At 36.5% G+C, this 18,756-nt stretch overlaps 2 protein-coding genes across 2 annotated transcripts in view; one reads left to right on the top strand and one right to left on the bottom strand.

Annotated features, from left to right (window-relative positions):
- Positions 1-896: 896 nt before the first annotated feature.
- LOC149780839 (uncharacterized) lies at positions 897-12,655 on the bottom strand. The gene is made up of 3 exons (XM_089937903.1): positions 12,531-12,655; positions 5,352-6,430; positions 897-4,729 (listed from the first exon to the last, which is right to left on the bottom strand). Exons 2-3 carry the CDS (start codon positions 6,422-6,424, stop codon positions 1,513-1,515), a joined length of 4,290 nt encoding a protein of 1,429 aa, XP_089794029.1. The 5' UTR covers positions 6,425-6,430; positions 12,531-12,655; the 3' UTR covers positions 897-1,512.
- A 62-nt stretch (positions 12,656-12,717) lies between these two features.
- LOC149780838 (uncharacterized) overlaps positions 12,718-18,756 on the top strand; it is a 190,054-nt gene continuing 184,015 nt past the window's right edge. The window contains exon 1 of the mRNA XM_089937905.1: positions 12,718-12,842. Coding sequence (XP_089794031.1) covers positions 12,803-12,842 — 40 coding nt within the window. The 5' untranslated portion in view covers positions 12,718-12,802. The remainder of the gene's footprint in view (positions 12,843-18,756) is intronic.

Genomic DNA, 18,756 nt, shown 5'->3' with positions numbered 1-18,756 from the left:
GTCCAAATATCAAAAAATGGGATGGCAAGTGTCAGAGGAAACTCGGACTAACGACATACTAATAAAAGGACATGTCATCAAAATCTTTTGACGATATTTAGATCTTGTAACCGTAAAGCAACATAATGTCTCTTCTCCGAGGAGGCGATTCCCAGCTTACATCAGTGTCAATAATCATCTATAATGAGAGTTATAATTAAAAAATGGTGGTGCGACTTTACTGTCACAAATTTGTTTGTAAATACATTTTCATTTCCAACTGAACGTTCATTGTCCATACGTCAAACAGGTAATCATTTATGCTTCAAGAAATCATAAGGTAAATAATTCAGACCATTACCTCGAACTAAGCATCAGCCAGAATATTTTACAACGAAGAGACGTCCATTTTGGAATACAAAAGGAGGTTCGAATAACTGTTTAACGTTTTAATGAGACCAGATTTATCTAACTCATAAACGGAGTGTAGATACTGTATGAACACTGTATGTATCAAGTAGACTGGTAACCTAGCCCTATACCTTGGCAAGTTGGCACACGATTCTGTTGTGTAAGGTTTTCATGTTAATATTATATAAACCTGAACGCGGCTAAGAAGGATGTAAAAGTATGCATAAATTCTTCCTCCAAAAGAAAAAAAGGAGAAAGTATGAAGCCGAAGATATAACTTATTTTTTGCAAAACGCACAAACATAGATGGAATTTAATATCTTGTCTTCAACACTCCAACATATGCTAAAACGGGCGGACAAGGCTACAAAAGGCGGACAGCGAGACAGTAGAGTTTGATACTCTCGATCATTTACATAACATTTTAAACTATTTAATTTACGGTGACTATTTTCATTTGCAAGAACATAAGCAAAAGTAAAGATTTGATTGGAATGTTTCTAAAAAATATTTCTCAATATTTATTCAAATGATTTGATCAATTATACGAAGAATACTCTGACAAAAAAAAGCTACAAAACAAAACATAAACAAAAGACTTTATGCTGATGTTTTTGAAAGGCTATACTGAAATTGAGTTTTTCAACCCATAACATCAGGCTCAATGCACTTCACTGCTGCCTGCCTAAGGCAGCTGACACAAAAATATATCGCTGTTTCCTTGGGCCACAAGTCAACTGGTGTGACAGTTACCATCTGATGGGCTGAATTTTCGTTTTTGTAAAATCTGTAAAATAAATTTTATAATAATTACACGCGTGTGTTGCTATCCATGAGGTCAATTCTATTTTCCACTACCATCCTTCATGATCTCATCTCAATTCCAAAAGCCATGCGGAGAAACAACTATGTTTTGTTGCTATGCAATAGGCTAATTCTGGTTTGTGCAAGCCATTTCAAGAAGCAACATATATACAACAGTATCACATGTACTGGATCCTTTACGCCTTGATAAGACCCAACTAGACCCGTTCGTATTCATTACGCTAGCTAAAAAAAACAACTATGTACATTTGTACTAAACAAGCTAGTTCTCATGTATGCCCATTTCCATCCATAAAACTAGTTTTGGTTTCCGTAAGCCATATCAATCACCAGATTGTGGCCATCCTCGTCCATCTGGTCTTTGCTTTCATTTTCTTCACCTGCAAAACTGAGAAGATGCTGACGAAAGCTTCCTCCCTGGCCGCTCAACAAGGATCGAATGCCCGACTGTATCTGTGTTTGATATAGTTTTGTTCCAGTATTAGTACGAAACGAAATATGCTCAGCAGACGATGACTGAAGTGGGGCTATTGTGACACGTTCCTTAGCTGACGAATCTATAGGTTTTAACATTACAGGTGTCATGTTGACAAGCTGCAATGGCTGTGAGACTGCAGTGGGTATGAAAGGGCTATCATCTTGAACTGGCTGTACACTATTTCCTCCACAAAAGTCAACAACTTCGTGACTTTGATTATTGGAAACATTCTCTCTAAGACTCATGTTCCCATGGTCTTGGTTGAAATACATAACAGCCTTTGAAATCTGACTGGTACTTGCATCACCTTTCAAGCTGGGATCTCGGAGAGACTTTTCCTTTTGCTCTCTTAATAATTTGCTCACGCGTGGCTTACGCTCTTTTAAAGGTATAATTCTTGTTCCCTCCAGTGGTTCCTTCGGATCTAGTTCCCTTTTGTACAGCCCGGTGAACTCCGACAATGCTTCAATGTGTCTTCCACCAACCATGTCTTCATGGGCATCTAGTAAATGATTTCTAAACTCGTTCCCAACATTTGTTGCAAAGTCGCAGAACTTACAAGGATAAATCTTTAGTCCTGCGTGCTTTTTCGTCTTTGCAATATGCTTTCGAATATTTTCATGGGTGTTGCAGGAATAATCACAATATGGGCACTTGTAGGGTTTGGAGCCTATATGAATTCTCATGTGCCTATGTAGATGTGTGTAGTTTCCCGCTTTATACTCACAATACTCACAATGAAACTTCCTTTCTCCAGTGTGCGTTCTAGAATGCCGCAGAAGTCGAGTTTTCGTGGTTCCTGCATATCCACAAATATCGCAAAGGTAAGGTTTGTAATTAGTGTGAGACCTGATGTGATACTTCAGCTCCGTCTCGTATACAAACTTCCATCTACACCCTGGGAAGGTGCATATGAATTGTCTCTCTTTGTGACGCTTGGCATGCTGCCGTAACTGATATGGAAAGTAAAACGCAGCACCGCAAGTTTCGCATATATTGTTCTTCTTGTCTCCTGCCATCTCTTTTTCATGCAAAGCCATATGTGCTTCATAAGACCCAACCTTTTTGAAATCCTTTCCACAGTGCTTACAAGTTCTTTCCTGACATCCAAAATGACTTAAGAGATGCCGGCGTAGAGTAACGGCTGAAATGAAGCCACTGGTGCAAAGTCTGCAAACAAAAGGTTTGTCATTGCAATGCATTCTGAGATGCTCAATAAAATTGACTTTCTTTAATTTTCTTGAGCATTCTGGGCACTCGACCTCTGCAGTGCGATGAAGACATTCAATTTTTTTCAAAATTGCTCCAAATGTTCTTCTTGTAAGATCTTGTCCCTTATACTTCTTTAGCACCCCCTCTTCTGAATTTATGCTATAATGATGGAATTCTTCATGGAATCTGCAGTAATTATCGTCAGAGAAACGTTTCTTACATACTTTGCAAGTATAGAAATTTGTGTCTGCGGCATTTCCAGATAATTTATTGATATTTTCTTGGTGAGCCTTGCTATGGTTGTGTAGATTCATAGCTTTGTCAGACAAAAACACCAGATCACAAACTTCGCACAATTTCACTTTTGATGAGTGGACCTCTAAATAATGTGGACGAAGATCATTGTAGAAGGACACTGTGAAGTCACAATGGTCACACTTAAATCTTCTGTTGGATTTTATCCTTTGTAGTTTGTTTTTCTGGGAAGAAACAGCACTTTTGGAAACAATCCTTGGCTCGAAGCTAGGGTCATTGCTATCACTCACATCATCACTACACTCACCCGCTTCAATATTTCCAGACAAATCTTCCATCATTTCGTCAACCTTAAAACACCCAGATGAAATAATTTCCTCAGTTTTTATCACGTTAGTGTCTGTTTTATCCTTTTTAACGTCTTTCACTGAAATGTGCCCTAGCTGAACGACTGCCTGTGTGTGCTTGCCTGTCTTTTCGTGCATCTGCAAAGCCCCTTTGTCAGTGAATCCCTTGTTACAAGGCGAACAAAAATAAGGTTTCTCGCGCTTATGACGACGCATGTGAATAGTAAGAGCGTGCTGAGATGACATTTGTCTGTTGCAAACTGAGCATAGTGGTTTAAATCCACCCTTTACTCTCTTTACTGGTTCCGTCTTTTTCCTGTCCTTGTGACGTCTCAATATGTGTCGCTTAAGACGCGTGTAGGAATACATAACCATTCCACAATACCGACAACCAACTTTAATATGGCTCTCTTTAACAATACAAAGTTTATTCCTCTTTGCAACAAGAGCTTCGTGTTCTTGTGATTTAAGGTGAACCAAAAGTTCATCATGAGAGTGAGTTTTAAAGCTACAAAGGCTGCACACCATCTCCCCATATAGATCCTTACAATATTTCACGTGGGCCTCACTTTCCATGTGGTTTTTGAAGTAAATTTCTTGGTTGAAATAAAAACAGCAGATTTCACATTGAAAAGGACTCAACCTGACAATGTACTTGTAGTACTTCTGCATCAATGTAATTGCCTCTGGACGGCCTTTAGAGCGGTTATTGTGAAATCTTGTTATCAGATGTCGGGACATTACATATTTATTGTTATACTTTTTATCGCAGATCGTGCAAATGTGGACTGGACCCTGTTCATCTTTTGACACGGCCTGTGGGTCCTCTTTAGGATCAAACTTTTCTGTGTTATTTTCGTCAACTGCAGGACCTTCTTGCTCATTAAGCTTCTTTTCACTGCTTGGTGTATCTTCTTGTTCTTGGTTTAGGACGTGTTCATCGTCTAAGTGTACTCTAGCCTCTCGCCTTTGCATTCCTTCTTTTCCAAAGACGTTTTCCCTGTGCGTCTTGCTTCCACAGTGATGGGAATACTGGAAGCGATTGTAGAATGAGACATTACAGAAGTTGCATAAATACATTTTATTTCCAGTTGCTGTTTCTCTCTTGGTTAAATGCATTGATTTCCCTCTAGGGCGACCTCTCTTTGGAGGTCTACCCCGTTTTCTAGGTTCTGGGGCTTCGCCAGGTTTCCATTTGCCGCTACATACATTTGAACTGAAACTAAAGAAGCAAAATTTAATTTTTAAAAAAAGTTTTCGAGACTTTCGCATGGAAATTTATTTTCAAATGTAAACTTGCAACCCCCACAGCCAAAAGTTTAAAGTTTGAAAGCAGTCCAGCAATAGAGCTTTAAACGTTAAACCTTACAAAAATACTGTTGGAGAAAGAGAAGAAAACATAAGAGCTGTATGAAATAAACAGGGATAAAAAGTGTCAGTCATCAAGGCTAATCTAACTCTTTGAAAGATCTCGGCCACAGACCTGAGTTAAATATTAATAATGAAAAGTGCATTCCACCGACTCAACGACCTCCTTTCCTAATGTAACACATATTTTGCAACAAGGATGAAGTTGCAACTTTGCTATAAAAATATCCCTCAGAATTTGAGCATCTTGTAATCTGTTTCCAACTGGACCAATTACAAAATGTCAACATGCGGGGTAATACAACAGACACCCGTTTTTTACACTCGAAGTCATTGAGGATAAATGATTTTTCCTTTTTGTTTGCAAACATGGCACTTACAATCATTTACCACCAGTTTGGCCCTTATGACACCTTACAAAAGCTGATCAGTTGATTATAAATTAAAAAGTAAAAAGGTTATTTAATGCAACCTACATTTTTGATCCAGGGCCCATGCCAGGTTTCCACTTTCCACCAGTATGGAATGTTGGAAGATTAAATCCGTCATTCGAGTCGTCTGATGATCCATCGTCTAATGGTACATTGTCGGCGAAGTTCAAGTCGATGTCTTCCTCATCGCTGCTAAACGTGAGATGGCTAAGAATATTCGAAATCGGCAAGTCTTCTGCAAGTCTTTCTCCACAATCATCAGGCAGGATAAAACCATGTTCTTTTCGCTGGCTTTGTTTATGGACCTGCTGGTTGGTTTCAACACTTGACTTGCTCCTTAGCTCCAGAGAAAGGAAGAAATTGTCCACATTTTCAGAAGGATTTGGTACCAGTTTGCTTTCGGTAGAAATGACATCGTTAGGATTTACTGTACCATTTGAAGCTGGACTAATATCAGACACAAGACTGGAAAAAGAGCTGGGAATATCAACAGATATAGATGTCGTCGTGACGTTGACATTCGATGAAAAGTCAGCACGCTGTAACAGATCGCCTTGGACCAGACCTACCACCCCTCTGTCACTGAAATCTTGCGTGTCACTAAAAGAATCTGATAGGGTGACTGATGCAAAACTGTTTCCATCCCTGTCAACTGATCTCGATACTGATTGTTCTTGATAAAGGTTCTGTCTAATTGTTGGGTTAGCTTGTGCTGAGTTGGAAAGGTGTTGAAACCCCATGTTATATCCTGATGAGGATAAGGGAGATTGGGTCAAGGACGATGTAAAGAGAGGCTTCAGAGGTGAAGACGCCTTTGGTTGGGGTGATAGAAACTGTGATGATGTCGATGTCAAATTGAAGTCATTCACAAGCTGAGGTTCAGATACAACCGTCACATTGCTAGAAAAATGCAATGAGGAAGTGTTCTCTGTGTTCTTCCTAGAAGATTCGGATGAAATCTGGTTCGGTGGAAGATCCTGAACGGACTGTCTCCTAAGCTGACTCTCGGCATTTTTTCGTCCAGGACAATCATTCTTCTTGTGGTGTACATAGTTCAGCAATCCCATGATCGTTGTGTGGCACACGAGACACAGGTGCATATCATCATCGCCGTCCATTTTTGTCTGAAATAAAACAGCGAGTCTTCGTACGATTTAATGCCTTCAAAATTATCTGTATATGAAATGTAAGATGGTGATGTAAATTACTAAAACATTTAAATGATAATTACAACTCATTAACAAAATTTTAACTAGCACCAATAAAAAAAATGTCTGGACAGATATAAAATATCAGCTTTGTGGCATCTCATTGGATTAAGGCCTTCCAGCAACGAAAAGAATTTGGTGCCCATCCCCCAACAAAATGTGAAATGAAAAGAAGAAGAAAAAAAAACACACCCAAAAAAGCTTAAAAGGTGGGAAAATACTAGTGTTGTTATCATGCCAAATCAAAATACTGGTACACGCAGATCGAAATGGTCATATATAATGCATTCAATTTCATCATCAATTCATTTGAACTTTTTCTTGTGCCCCTGGTGGGCACGTGCTTATTGTGCTTAATGGGTAATCCGGCACTGAGTAGCATGATGTATGTATGTATGTATGTATATATATATATATATATATATATATATATATATATATATATATATATATATATATATATATATAATTATACTGTTCACGAAAGGTAAATTATCATATACCAAATCAAATGGATTCGACAAGAAAGTATGAACAGTCATTAAATGTAATGCTGCTTTTAGAATTACAGTCAATTAAAGTTCCGTTTGAAAACTTTTGGCTATTCAGAAACAAGAGTTGATTGTGACCAATTTTCTGAGATGAACAAAAAAAGTAGCGTCCAAAAAAGATTGCAGAAAAATAGGTGAAACCAAATGATAAAAAAGACGATATATATTAACAGAATATACAAAGGCAAACACCGCTCTCATAGTCATATTGGCTCCAACTCGGCCACCTTGAATTCCATATCAATGTATGCAGCTTCAAATCCTCGACGGGGTTTGAGATTCCGTAAACAAGTCACATGAGTGGACTTTTGAGGATTTACGTCGACACTATGTTTATAGCACCTTATTCAAATCCAGTCTGCATGTGATTGTTGCTGCTGCCGTTTTTAAAATTTCTCTGCCTCGTATTTATAACTGTGCCAATACGACACGGATGCCCCATGCCAGTCAGCTGACCAAAGTTGCAAGTCAAAAATGGAGAGCATAACTCTCTCACATTTTGTCGGAAAACAAGCCGAACCTCACCTGGGTCTTCTTATGTAAAAATTCGTACAAAATTGGGTTTCAGTACATGCAGTCCTTGAAATGAGCAGAAACAACTCTTAAGCGACTGAAAAAGGCAAAGTACTATCTCAGATTGGCGCCATAATTTCGTCAAATTTTGTTGAAACACTGTGAAAATCAAATGTTAACTACGCCTTCTTAATATAAAACCGCATGCGGAATATGATCAGTATAAACGAAAAACTTCAAAACTTAATTAGCGGAAATGAAATTTTAAGAAAACGGAAATGTGCCATGTCAATCAGGGACCATAACTCCGGTATATCTTCCTGGAAAAGTGCAAAAATTGACCTTATGCTATGCCATCTTAATGTAATGCATGGTACCAAATTTGGTTCAAAATCAATGAAGTCCTTCACACATTAACAAGCGTAATCACAATTATAATGCATTTAAACGGGCAAAGTTCAGAGTCAAACAAGGATAATAAAATTCGTAAACTTTTCTTGGAAATTGGCAAGTAACGAACTTGACGTAGGCTTAATTGATGTAAAACCTCGTACTAAATTGGTTTGAATGTATCAAAGCCTACAAAAGTTACTGAGCCAAAACAAGATTCTGATGCAATAGAAACGTTATATTTCGACACAGTTTAAAAGTTGAAAAGAAAATAAAGAAAAAAAGCATTCAATGGAAGTGGCTGGATAAGTAGGTCATGTAATGTATTTAAGGCAGGGGCATTCTTGTAAAGTCCGTTTGCTGCACATGGCTGGCTATTCAATTGAATTTTTTAAATAATTTTTAATTTAAATACCATTAAGAGCCAATTTTATTTTTTATTAATTCTTGGATATACTATTGTAACTTTTTCTATATTTTTTTAAAGGAGGTTAAACATGTTGCTCAGTACGTTAATAGTTCACAAAAAATTCGGAGGGATAACTACAAAAGTTTTCCTCAGATGATTTAACAAAACCCTGACAAGATGTGATTGGCCGCTACCTTAGATTAACCTACGTCATCGTGCATAGGATTGCAGTGCTAGTCCCAGATCGTGAATCGGTTTATTTACAGAAAGCACCTAGTTACTATTTTTAAACTAGGTGGTCGCTGTCGTTTGGCTGTTCTTTCCCAACGAAGAAGCAGCTGAGAAGATTTGCGTCAAAATGATTAGATTTTCATTCGCAACCTTCAAAGGTCAGTTATTAAGAAAATTTTAAAAATGTCAAATTTTTTATGTTTCTGGTGAAACACCACGTGTAGAATTCATACCCCCCCCCCCGCAAAACTTACTCCTGAGGTCCCTTCGAATTAAAAAAATGTCATTTGATAGGAATTCCCCCCCCCCCCTCCGCGAAGTTGTGAGGGTTGCTTGGGCGGTGTCTACGCCAATGAAGAGCGAGATTATCTAAAATTAACCAGCTGCATTACTTCCCTTCGCTAAGATTCGTTAGCTGTTATTTTAGTATACTGGCCAACCACTAATTTACCGATGTATAGAGTACACAAAACATTCAATTAAAAATGACGGATGTTGTGCTCTATACGGACACAAATTGTGATTAAACAGACAAAAAGATGATTGTTCTTCTCATTTTAAAATTTCTTCATGAAGAAAGGCGTAGTTAGTAGGGATCTACCGGTTATGCGATGTCAAACAAGGAAGCATTATGAAAATCTTTTTACGAAGGCCCTTCATTTCATTCTACACCCCCCCCCCCCCCCATATTACAAGCATTGGAATCATTATAAATCCGTGGAAACGTTGGGAAACAAAATAATAAGATTTTTGATCCATCATTCAGCTAATCGTCGTGGACACTGTGAGTACGTGTGTGTGTGTGTGTGTGTGTGTGTGTGTGTGTGTGAGAGAGAGAGAGAGAGAGAGAATCATCCACATGTATAGGAATCTTGAACTGCAAACATGTTATTAAAGTTGAACTGCAAGCACATTTCTTCATTAAACCCCATAATCATTGATTTATGATGAAGTAAAAGCATGAAACATCAAGTAAAACAGAAAGTGTTAGGAGATCAACAGCACATTTAAAAGAGGCAAGGTCCACCATGTGCCATTCAGAGAACTGTAGTTCTTTCAGAATTGTCAATACATTTTTTTTTTCACTAAAAGAAGAAATTTGGTGTATTTAGTTTTACAATCAGACTAATATAACATACAAGCCAAAAAGTACGCGTAGATCGCGATTTTGCGTTTCATTGTAAACTATTTTTAAATAAATGTCCTTGTTTTCGGTAAAAAAAATCTTTCTCAATCTAAGGTCAAGTTGCCCGTGTGTGTGTGTGAGAGAGAGAGAGAGAGAGAGTGAGAGAGAGAGAGAGAGAGATTAGTTTAGTTTCACTGTCTTAACTTTCAACAGAAGCTGCGGTAGATCAATTGGTAGAGCGTAGTACTCGTAATCCCAAGCTCACGGGTTCGATGCCCAACTAGGTAAGCGCTACCATGGCATATCCTTGGGAAAGGCAATTAATTATCCCCCATTTCCTCAATTATCTTCCATTTCCTCTCCATAATAGAGCCAATCATGCACTCGAACGTGCCGTTTAAAACTGATCAACCATTAAATCTATTTAATTTCTACGTTTGTGAATTCTGTGTGGAAGAGATGTCATTCGGATCCTGCTTGGTTGGATTTTGTGGCTTTAACGCCATTTTCAGCATATGAAAGGCTAAACATGGTGGTCAGCATAAATTTGGCTGAGGAAAAACACGGAAAGGACCACGGACCAACGGGAAGCTATTGGCAAGCTTTCTCACATACCCATTTCGGTCGACTCGAACCCAGGCGCGATGGGGCGAGATGTCAGTGATCTGTAAATGTAGGCGCCTCAGACCACTCGGGCCATATGGGACCCACATTCTGATCTGATCCTGGGTGTTAGGATTACATAGTCTTAATGTAGACAGTAGTTATTAATTGCTTAAAATGGTTCGAAATTTTTCGAATCTCTTATGGCTTTTAATAAAGCTATAACGATCGTATTTTCCATGATTAATAATAATTAAAAATTTGGCAAGTTGTTGAATTATTGAGCATAATTCGTTATTTCTCTTCATAGTTTCCCCATTTTATGCCCGTCCACTGCGGTAGCTATGTGACATCATCTAGGTAAATCACGAAACGCCAACTTTTGCGCGGGAAAAATTTAAAATGCAATTATTCTTAAACGGTGCAAGTTGGTTTTCATGTTTGGAAAATGTATTAAATTCAATAAGTTTAAACAGAAACCTACATATTGGACCTATGCCGTGTGACTTTATCTTAAAGCGGCACTATAAAAAAAGAGATCGTGTTGACGAGACCAGACTGCATGTAAGATTGTAAAGGCTTTTTTCTTCTTCTCTCGCTCTTATAATAAACTATGCCAGTTCGTTTTAACACAGATTAATAATGTTTCTTATGTGACAACGAGTGTCATTAAAGAAATATGAACTGGTTTTACATGAAAGCGTTTTTCATTTCAGTGAAATTTGTTATCACCAAACTGAAATCATTTTTCTTTGACTTAAGTTAAATTAATGCAATTTAAAAAAAATTGCCATACCATACCTACTCCATTTTACGGTACTTCCTAATCTATATGGCAACCAGGTGCAAAGGGGCTCTTTCCCCTGGGATCTTTGAGACGGAGGCATTATGCATGATTTACTAAAATGTCAATTACACTTTATATATATATATATATATATATATATATATATATATATATATATATATATATATATATATATATATATATGTGTGTGTGTGTGTGTGTGTGTGTGTGTGTGTGTAAAGAGTTTCAAACAATTTAATTTGGACCCTATGGATCGTGTTTCACAGGAGAGAGAGAGAGAGAGAGAAAAGGGGGGGGGTCTAAAAAAGTTACAAATAAGGGAATAAGTGAAAAGCTGAATGATTGGCGATAGCGAGTCATCAAGGTTTTCTAATTTTAGCATGTTAAGATAATAAACGATGGTCAGAAGTGTATTAAGAGGGTGGGGGTGGATAAGGCGGTTTCCCCGGGTGCCAGATATATTGGGGCGCCAAAACATCTAATAAAATCAGACTGAAGGAAAATCGTTGACTTTGAAACAGTAACTTTACCCTTGAACAAGATTCCATTTAAATAAGATCAGTTCAATTTACTCCATGTATTGATTCATATGCATCGGGAAGAACAATAAATCTGAATAACTGTCTCAGTACACCATGTAAAGAAATATATCATTACATATAATGTACTTTTTAGGGGCATACTTTTTCCAGTTATTTCCAAACACTGTGCAGGTAAATGTGAGTATGTTCGTAAACTTAACCACACACAGGTATTAAATTCACCCATTGTGCACTTGTGTGCAAATACACACGCATATGCACATCATCAACATCGTTGTTGCTGTCGTCATCATCCGTCGGGTCAGTATAACAGCTCGTATGGAGTTAGCTTTTATTATCCTGACTATCCACTTTAAATAATGACTCTTGTTTCCTGAAGTAGTAGTAGTAGTAGTAGTAGTAGTAATAATAATAATAATAATAATAATAATAATAATAACAACAACAACTACAAAAGAGTTGTCTTTGCAACTGTAATTCCCGTTATTAATGATGACGAAGGAGCAGTAGGTTATGTTGCTGCTGCTGACAATGTTGAATGCTAGCAGTTGCTGTTGATAATAATGGTGAAGTAACAGCAGTAGTTGCTTTTGATAATGGTGGTGTTAGTCTAAGTATTTTTAGCACTAGTTGTTGTTACTGACGCTGCTACCGTTCCCTACCAGGGAATATATATATACAGGGTGAGGTTATGTCCCGTTGCTTCTCCCATTATCTCTGACGTCACAAAATGAACACTAATGGAGCACTGTCTGTAGTGCTTTTATCGATAAATACACATTTTACAGCATAAACGCGCGACGTCAGTCTGAGCTATGAAAGCTTAACATGCCTTATGTGTACCTGCAGGTATAAAAACCATTCAGTCAGTGAATCCAATGTGGATTTTGGGCATTTGTCCGTTTGGTCCTTCGTCTTCTCTTCTTTCTTAGCGGAAGCAGGTGCGAGAGAGTGCGCATGACTAAATCCTCGCTGACCTCTGACTTGACAAGATATACTTCCGGGTTAATTTTGGAGGTTGGTTCAGATAGGATGAATGACAACGTCTCGTGTATTTCAATCAAATGCCGAAAAGGCGCATGTCTCACTAGAAATCCATATTGTACAAGTGTAGAATGCCAAGAAGAAAACAGGAACAACCTAAACGTCTGAAATGTAAGTAATTTATTCACTATTTCAACTTAGTATCGATTGGTTTTCTGTCACTGTGTATCAGCGCAGACGATTGTCATGTCGATTGTCAGTCATTCCGCGTCACGCGTTGTTAAACATCGTGTTTGTTTACAAACGATTATCGCTAAAGTACAGCTTTTACAACTAGGATGGTACATGTCATACAGCGGGAATTAGGAAATATAGTTGTACATATTCTAAAATATTCTCCTTTCTTTCTTAGACACAATAACTATGTTGCTGAAAACCCTAGCGCCTGTGCACAGTCGGTCATTACCAGACGACCATCTGCTGTTTATTCAACCGGCATCAATCAAGAAATTCATTGCTGGGTGTCAATCACATGTCACGCGCGCTTTGTACGGCCGCGTGCGATCAATCTAGGTGCAAATCAATCACCACCCGCCTTTATTGTCTAGAATTTTGTTTGATAGTGCAAATACAAACGTCTGCTGCACAATTGACATTTTTTCAAGATTTATTACCTAACCAGAGCGCAAGATGGCATTTTGATTAAAATTGAATTACTGATTTTGTAGGAAAACACTTGGAGGTGGAATATTTTTGCAGAGGCACAATATGGGACCTCAGCTATATCCTTGTACTAATGTAAATTTAGCTGAATCTTGATACCTTCTGGCTGCACCCAAAATAGACGGAATTCATTCATTGATGTAATGGGAGATGCTAATTGCAATGTGATTGATGTTTTCTGTTATCAGTCAAAGGAGAGCACAAATAACGTCGTTTATTTTTCGTACATGTCAGACTTGCAGAAGTAATAAATTAAAGTTAATGATGAAATACAGCAGTAAGGCCAAGCAGGGTAGTGTTACTATTAACCAGCAATGGGGGGGATGGCATTTATTTTGATCCAAAGCTAAAACTATGTGTTTTGGAAAACACATGTTGATAGAAAATGATACACTCTCCTCACAGAAACCTCAATTGCTGAGGTAGATATTATTGTAGGGAATCCTTTACTGTGTTTGCTATTCAGTATGAAATTGCCAAGTGAAGACCTTATCGTCATGGGACTTAATAGCCTTTAGCAGCTGTTCTTGTAGAAATGTTTCTTTTAAAGCTGTGAATGTACAGTGGCTTTTTGAGAGTAAATTGTTATAGTTCAGTGGAGATTGACAGGGAGCATATCCAAAGAGGTCATACCGTTTCAACTGGAAAGGGTCAGAGTTGAAGCATAATAGCCTCTACAATGTATTAGATTAAAAGAAGTAAAAGAGAAAACGTATAAGAGATGACTTTGCATCTAGTTATAATAATTCTTTAAATAGTAGCAAAGAAAAAGAATGCATGAGCAACTGACTTACAAAAAGAAATTTTTAATATAAATGAGCACATTTAGTCTGTTCTTTATCAAACTTGATTATCATCAGCATGGTTTGGATTCACGATTTCCACATAAATGTAGACTATAATTTTTCTCTAGAAATGCTAAAAAAATCTTTTACAAGTATTTATTAGATCTAAATTATAAGGATTCTTTAATCAAATTAATTTTTTTAACAGTATATGTGCATATTTTGTCTATAGTTACAGAAAACAGGGCGATTTTCAATTTACATACTACTATAGTTGTCAACCCAAGTACTCACCCTGTGTTTGGAAAATATTCAATTTCCAACAAAAGAAGCAGTATTTAACATAACTTTAAGAATTTTTAGCAAGAAAAAATGCTGATTGAAATAAAGAGTCTTTATGTCAAGCACTTGTAATATTCCAAGTAACTTTTACAGCCATGCTAAATAAATTCACACCTTCTGAAAACAGTGTATATAATACTGCTTCTAACAGGTTGTCTTCAAGCCTATGATAGTCCAACAAATTTGAAAATCTGATATGTTTACAGTTACCTGGAAATTAACTGGTAGACCAGCTCAAGTTTAGTAGCCTTTAGAAGACCCATCAGTATGACCATGTTATATTTAAGATCTCCTTTTTTCCTTGTTGAGTCATAAAAAGATTTCCTTTTGTGAGTATTTTTGTGGTTGTATTTCCCCAAAAATTTAGAATTTGGCTTTGTGTTTTAAAGATTTCTACCCTTGTTTGCCTTGCAAGTAATATATATATATATATATATATATATATATATATATATATATATATATATATATATATATATATATATATATATACAGTGTATATATATATATATAGCTGTTGTGTCCAGTCTCACATTTGTCATAACGATTAGGAAAAATCTCTTGGTAGGCCTTTTCTAATTACCTTTCAGTCATTCAACCTTGGAGAATCTTAGTTTTTGCCTGAAATGGCGGTAGGAAACATATTTTTGGGTTTACTTCTGAATGCATTCAAACACATCCACTTGTGGGAGATTTTCATTTAGCCAGATGCTTAAGTGTATACCAGACATTTTTGATTGGCTAATTTGCTCGTTCATGTGCAGAATGGTAACAATTGGACTCCTTTTCTTCTTTTGCATATTAGACCTATGATTTCCATGTCCTGATCAATGTTTACTCCAAAAATGTCAAACTTGTCCTTCTTTTTGCAAAGGTTCATAGAGCAGAGTGAAATGCACATAGAATGTTACATTGAGAATAAAAGTACGTCTTGGTTTGTCTTTGAAGGAAAAGCATATTGCAGGAAAGTTTCTGTACCTTGAAATATCTTTTTATATTTTGAATGTTTTGAAATTACCTACTTTTAATGTCTTATATAGACTCCTATTTTCAAAATGTCAGATAAGGCAGTGGTTCCCAGCTGGATTGACTCCTGGGGAGCCTTGGAGTTATTCCAAGGGAGCCTAAAAGTACAAGTATTAGCATTTGAAGGGTCTGTTAAAAAAAAATTTGAAGTTAAGAAGGGGTCATCATACTCAAAAAGGTTGGTAACCACTGAGTTAGGAGAGCCTACCTGCAGATCCAGGATGTCAAATAGACTGTGGTATATAGAATGGTAATAATTGAACTTGTTTTCTTCTTTTTGCATATTAGACCTATGATTTTCATGTATTGACCACATTTTACTCCAAATGTCAAACTTGACCTTTTTGCAAAGGTTCACCAGTCCTTGTGCAGTTCAGAGCAATTTGCTTTAGATCTCAGGCCAAAAGTCTAAAATCAAGACACAAATGCAGGTTCTGAATCCAGTAATTTTTGGCCTTACAAAAATGGTTCTAAAAAATATTAGGTTTTCCCCTGCTGTATTTATTAATGCAAGTAGGTGGTCAACATTAATTTGGTATCATTGTAGAACTGCATCTGTCTACTTTTCTGTATTGCCACCCACTTTGGTATATCTTGTGTTATCGAGCTGAGAAGCAGGGTCCAACCTTATGCGTAAACATGGCAGATATGGTTCAGGACTTAAATGATGGAACTTGGGTCACATTAAACTGCACATATTTCTTGATTGGTCCTTAAAACTTGAAGTTGATTCTCCCAAGTTTGCATTGTAGGAGTTAGAATTATTATTTTTTTCTTCCATGTGTTGAAAAAAAAACAATTCTACAATGTCTGGCAAGCAGTGAGTTAACAAGAGTCCACAATATGGCATTAGTTGAAGCACTTATTTTAACACCTGTAATAATATCATGCAGAATAGCCAGTGCTGTCATGGTGGTTGGACCAATGACTCATATTGTATCATTTAGGATGCTTCCCTTCCTATCAAGGAATCACGTTCCCATAGTAGGCAATCTGTTAAAGAATGCTTAGTAAAAGAACATGTGAAATATTTATGTTTAGATAATATTAGTTATGTTGTAAAAATCTGAAAAGTTTTGTTATATATATATATATATATATATATATATATATATATATATATATATTATACCAATTGATTGAGAACTATTTCATTAAAATCATTCTAAACTAGGAAAATACTCTTTCAGATATATTCTGTATGGTAAATTACCTTCTTTGGAGGGCAGTCCCTTACAGGAAACAAAGATATTTCATACAGTAAACAAATAGGGAATCATTTGCAGTGCCATATTTTTGGACAATGGCATAACTTAGGGTCTGTCCAGTGTACTGCAGTCCTGTAATAAGCAGAGTAGCACCTGTGTCACAAATGCTAATAATTGTCACAAAGTGGCATTAATTGGCCTTTCAACATTTACTGGCAACTCAAAACAGTTTTGCCACTAAAAGGAACAATGATTTACAAATCCACTTGCCCCACTCCCAGAACAAGTTCAAATTTAGTTCGGGCAAGCTGATATTTGCAAGATACTAGCCCTCGGGGAAGTCCATAAAATTGAGAGAGGGATACAAGATATGAAAAGTTGTATTGAACCTCACTTGTCTGGGTAAAATATAATAACTCTGTGTGGGCTAATTTACTGACATGGGGTCGGGTTCAGTTTCTAATATTTTATGTTCTGCAGGTTTTATACCCAGCCGCAATACCTGGCTACAGTGTCTTTCATTTATTGTATATGTCATTTCCATCTTGTAATCAATGTCAAAGTCATTCTCTCAGTTTTCTTGCGCAGGCGTAATAATAAGAATATTTACTATTGAAAGCAAGTTTTGACCAATAAGGAATAAATGTTTATGTTTTAAATTATCAATTACTTTGTAATCGTAATATTTGTAAGTAGCAGGAGTTCATGGACTCTCTGGTTCTCAGTTAGCCACGGACAGTGCAGACACTAAACAATTGGCTTTTCAGAGATTGTTTTGATGTATGTCACCAAGTTTATGGCAACTAAATGTGAATTGCTAACAATGCGACTTCAGAAATTTCTTTGATAGGTGTGTGTTTTGGATGTTAGGCACTTGTCCATAACAATTAACTACCAGGATGATTTTGTTCAAAGTGGGAGGTTAGGAAAATGTACCCACATGCAGTTGTAATAAAATCCATGTTATGTCATATTTATAATATGTTATCTACATAATAATTACAGGCGACTTTATACAAAATACTTGGCAAACAATTCAGTGGAAATAAATATATGTTCTGAAATCATTCTTAAAAGTCGGATTCTCAAGTACTTCGATGATTTGAAGGTGACTACATGATAAGTATTCACAAATCCTTGAGTTTGGTGTATAATTAAATCATTACAAACAATCTTGCTTTAACTCCTCCCTTCCTTTCCCTCTCTCTCTCTCTCTCTCTCTCTCTCTCAAAAATGTAGCTATTTCCAAAATCTTTTCTACCTGTCCCAGTATATACCCACATGTATTAATTACACATATATTTTAGATAACTTTTAACTATCAGCCTATAAGGTGACATAAAGATACAAAGGAAACAAAATTTTCAAAAATATAATGTGATTTGCTGACAACATACCATATTTAATCTTACTGTTTTACTTATGTTGGATATTATGTTTAGGTCAAGTTCAATTTTTCCAAAGTCAAGTTCAAATTTTGAATCAAATTGCCCAGGCAAGTTGACTTTTATAAAATGTTTTAATCCCTGAGAATGAATTGTGATGTCCAAAAATTACAAGACACATTAAAATTAATTTGGTGAAACAAGTTTGGGTGTTTGAAAACAAACTGCCCAAAGACATAAAAAGCACAGTTCTTTGCATTGCATATTTACTGCATGTAGACAGGGTTGCTTACATCATTGAAAATTGCTCTTAAGCAATTAAAGGGACATTGACTACCATGACCAGCATACTAGTTGCTGTCATAAATATGACAGTCAAGCACTTTTTTAATTCACATAGTGTGTGACCCTTTAACTTTAAATAATCACTGGGGTAATCATTTTTTAAGCACAATAGTGGCATCTCAATTACAATATTACCTGCATAGGTGTGAATAGGACACTTACTGAAAGTCTTTTGCTTGTTTTATTATGTCTTTGGATTTATTTTGTACAAAAGCAAAGAGGAAAAAGAAGCAAAAGAAACAAGAATATAGGTGTTTATAACATTCTTGTC

Source organism: Sinohyriopsis cumingii, chromosome 16 (assembly GCF_028554795.1).
Source record: "Sinohyriopsis cumingii isolate HCF-2022 chromosome 16, ASM2855479v2, whole genome shotgun sequence".
Classification (NCBI taxonomy): domain Eukaryota; kingdom Metazoa; phylum Mollusca; class Bivalvia; order Unionida; family Unionidae; genus Sinohyriopsis; species Sinohyriopsis cumingii.
This window is presented reverse-complemented; position numbering and strand designations above follow the sequence as displayed.

Coding starts and splice junctions, on each gene's coding strand:
- LOC149780839 (XM_089937903.1), bottom strand. CDS start 6,424: ATGGACGGCGATGATGATATGCACCTGTGTCTCGTGTGCCACACAACG. Junction 4,730..5,351: donor ATGGGCCCTGGATCAAAAAT/GTAGGTTGCATT, acceptor TTGCTTCTTTAG/TTTCAGTTCAAATGTATGTA.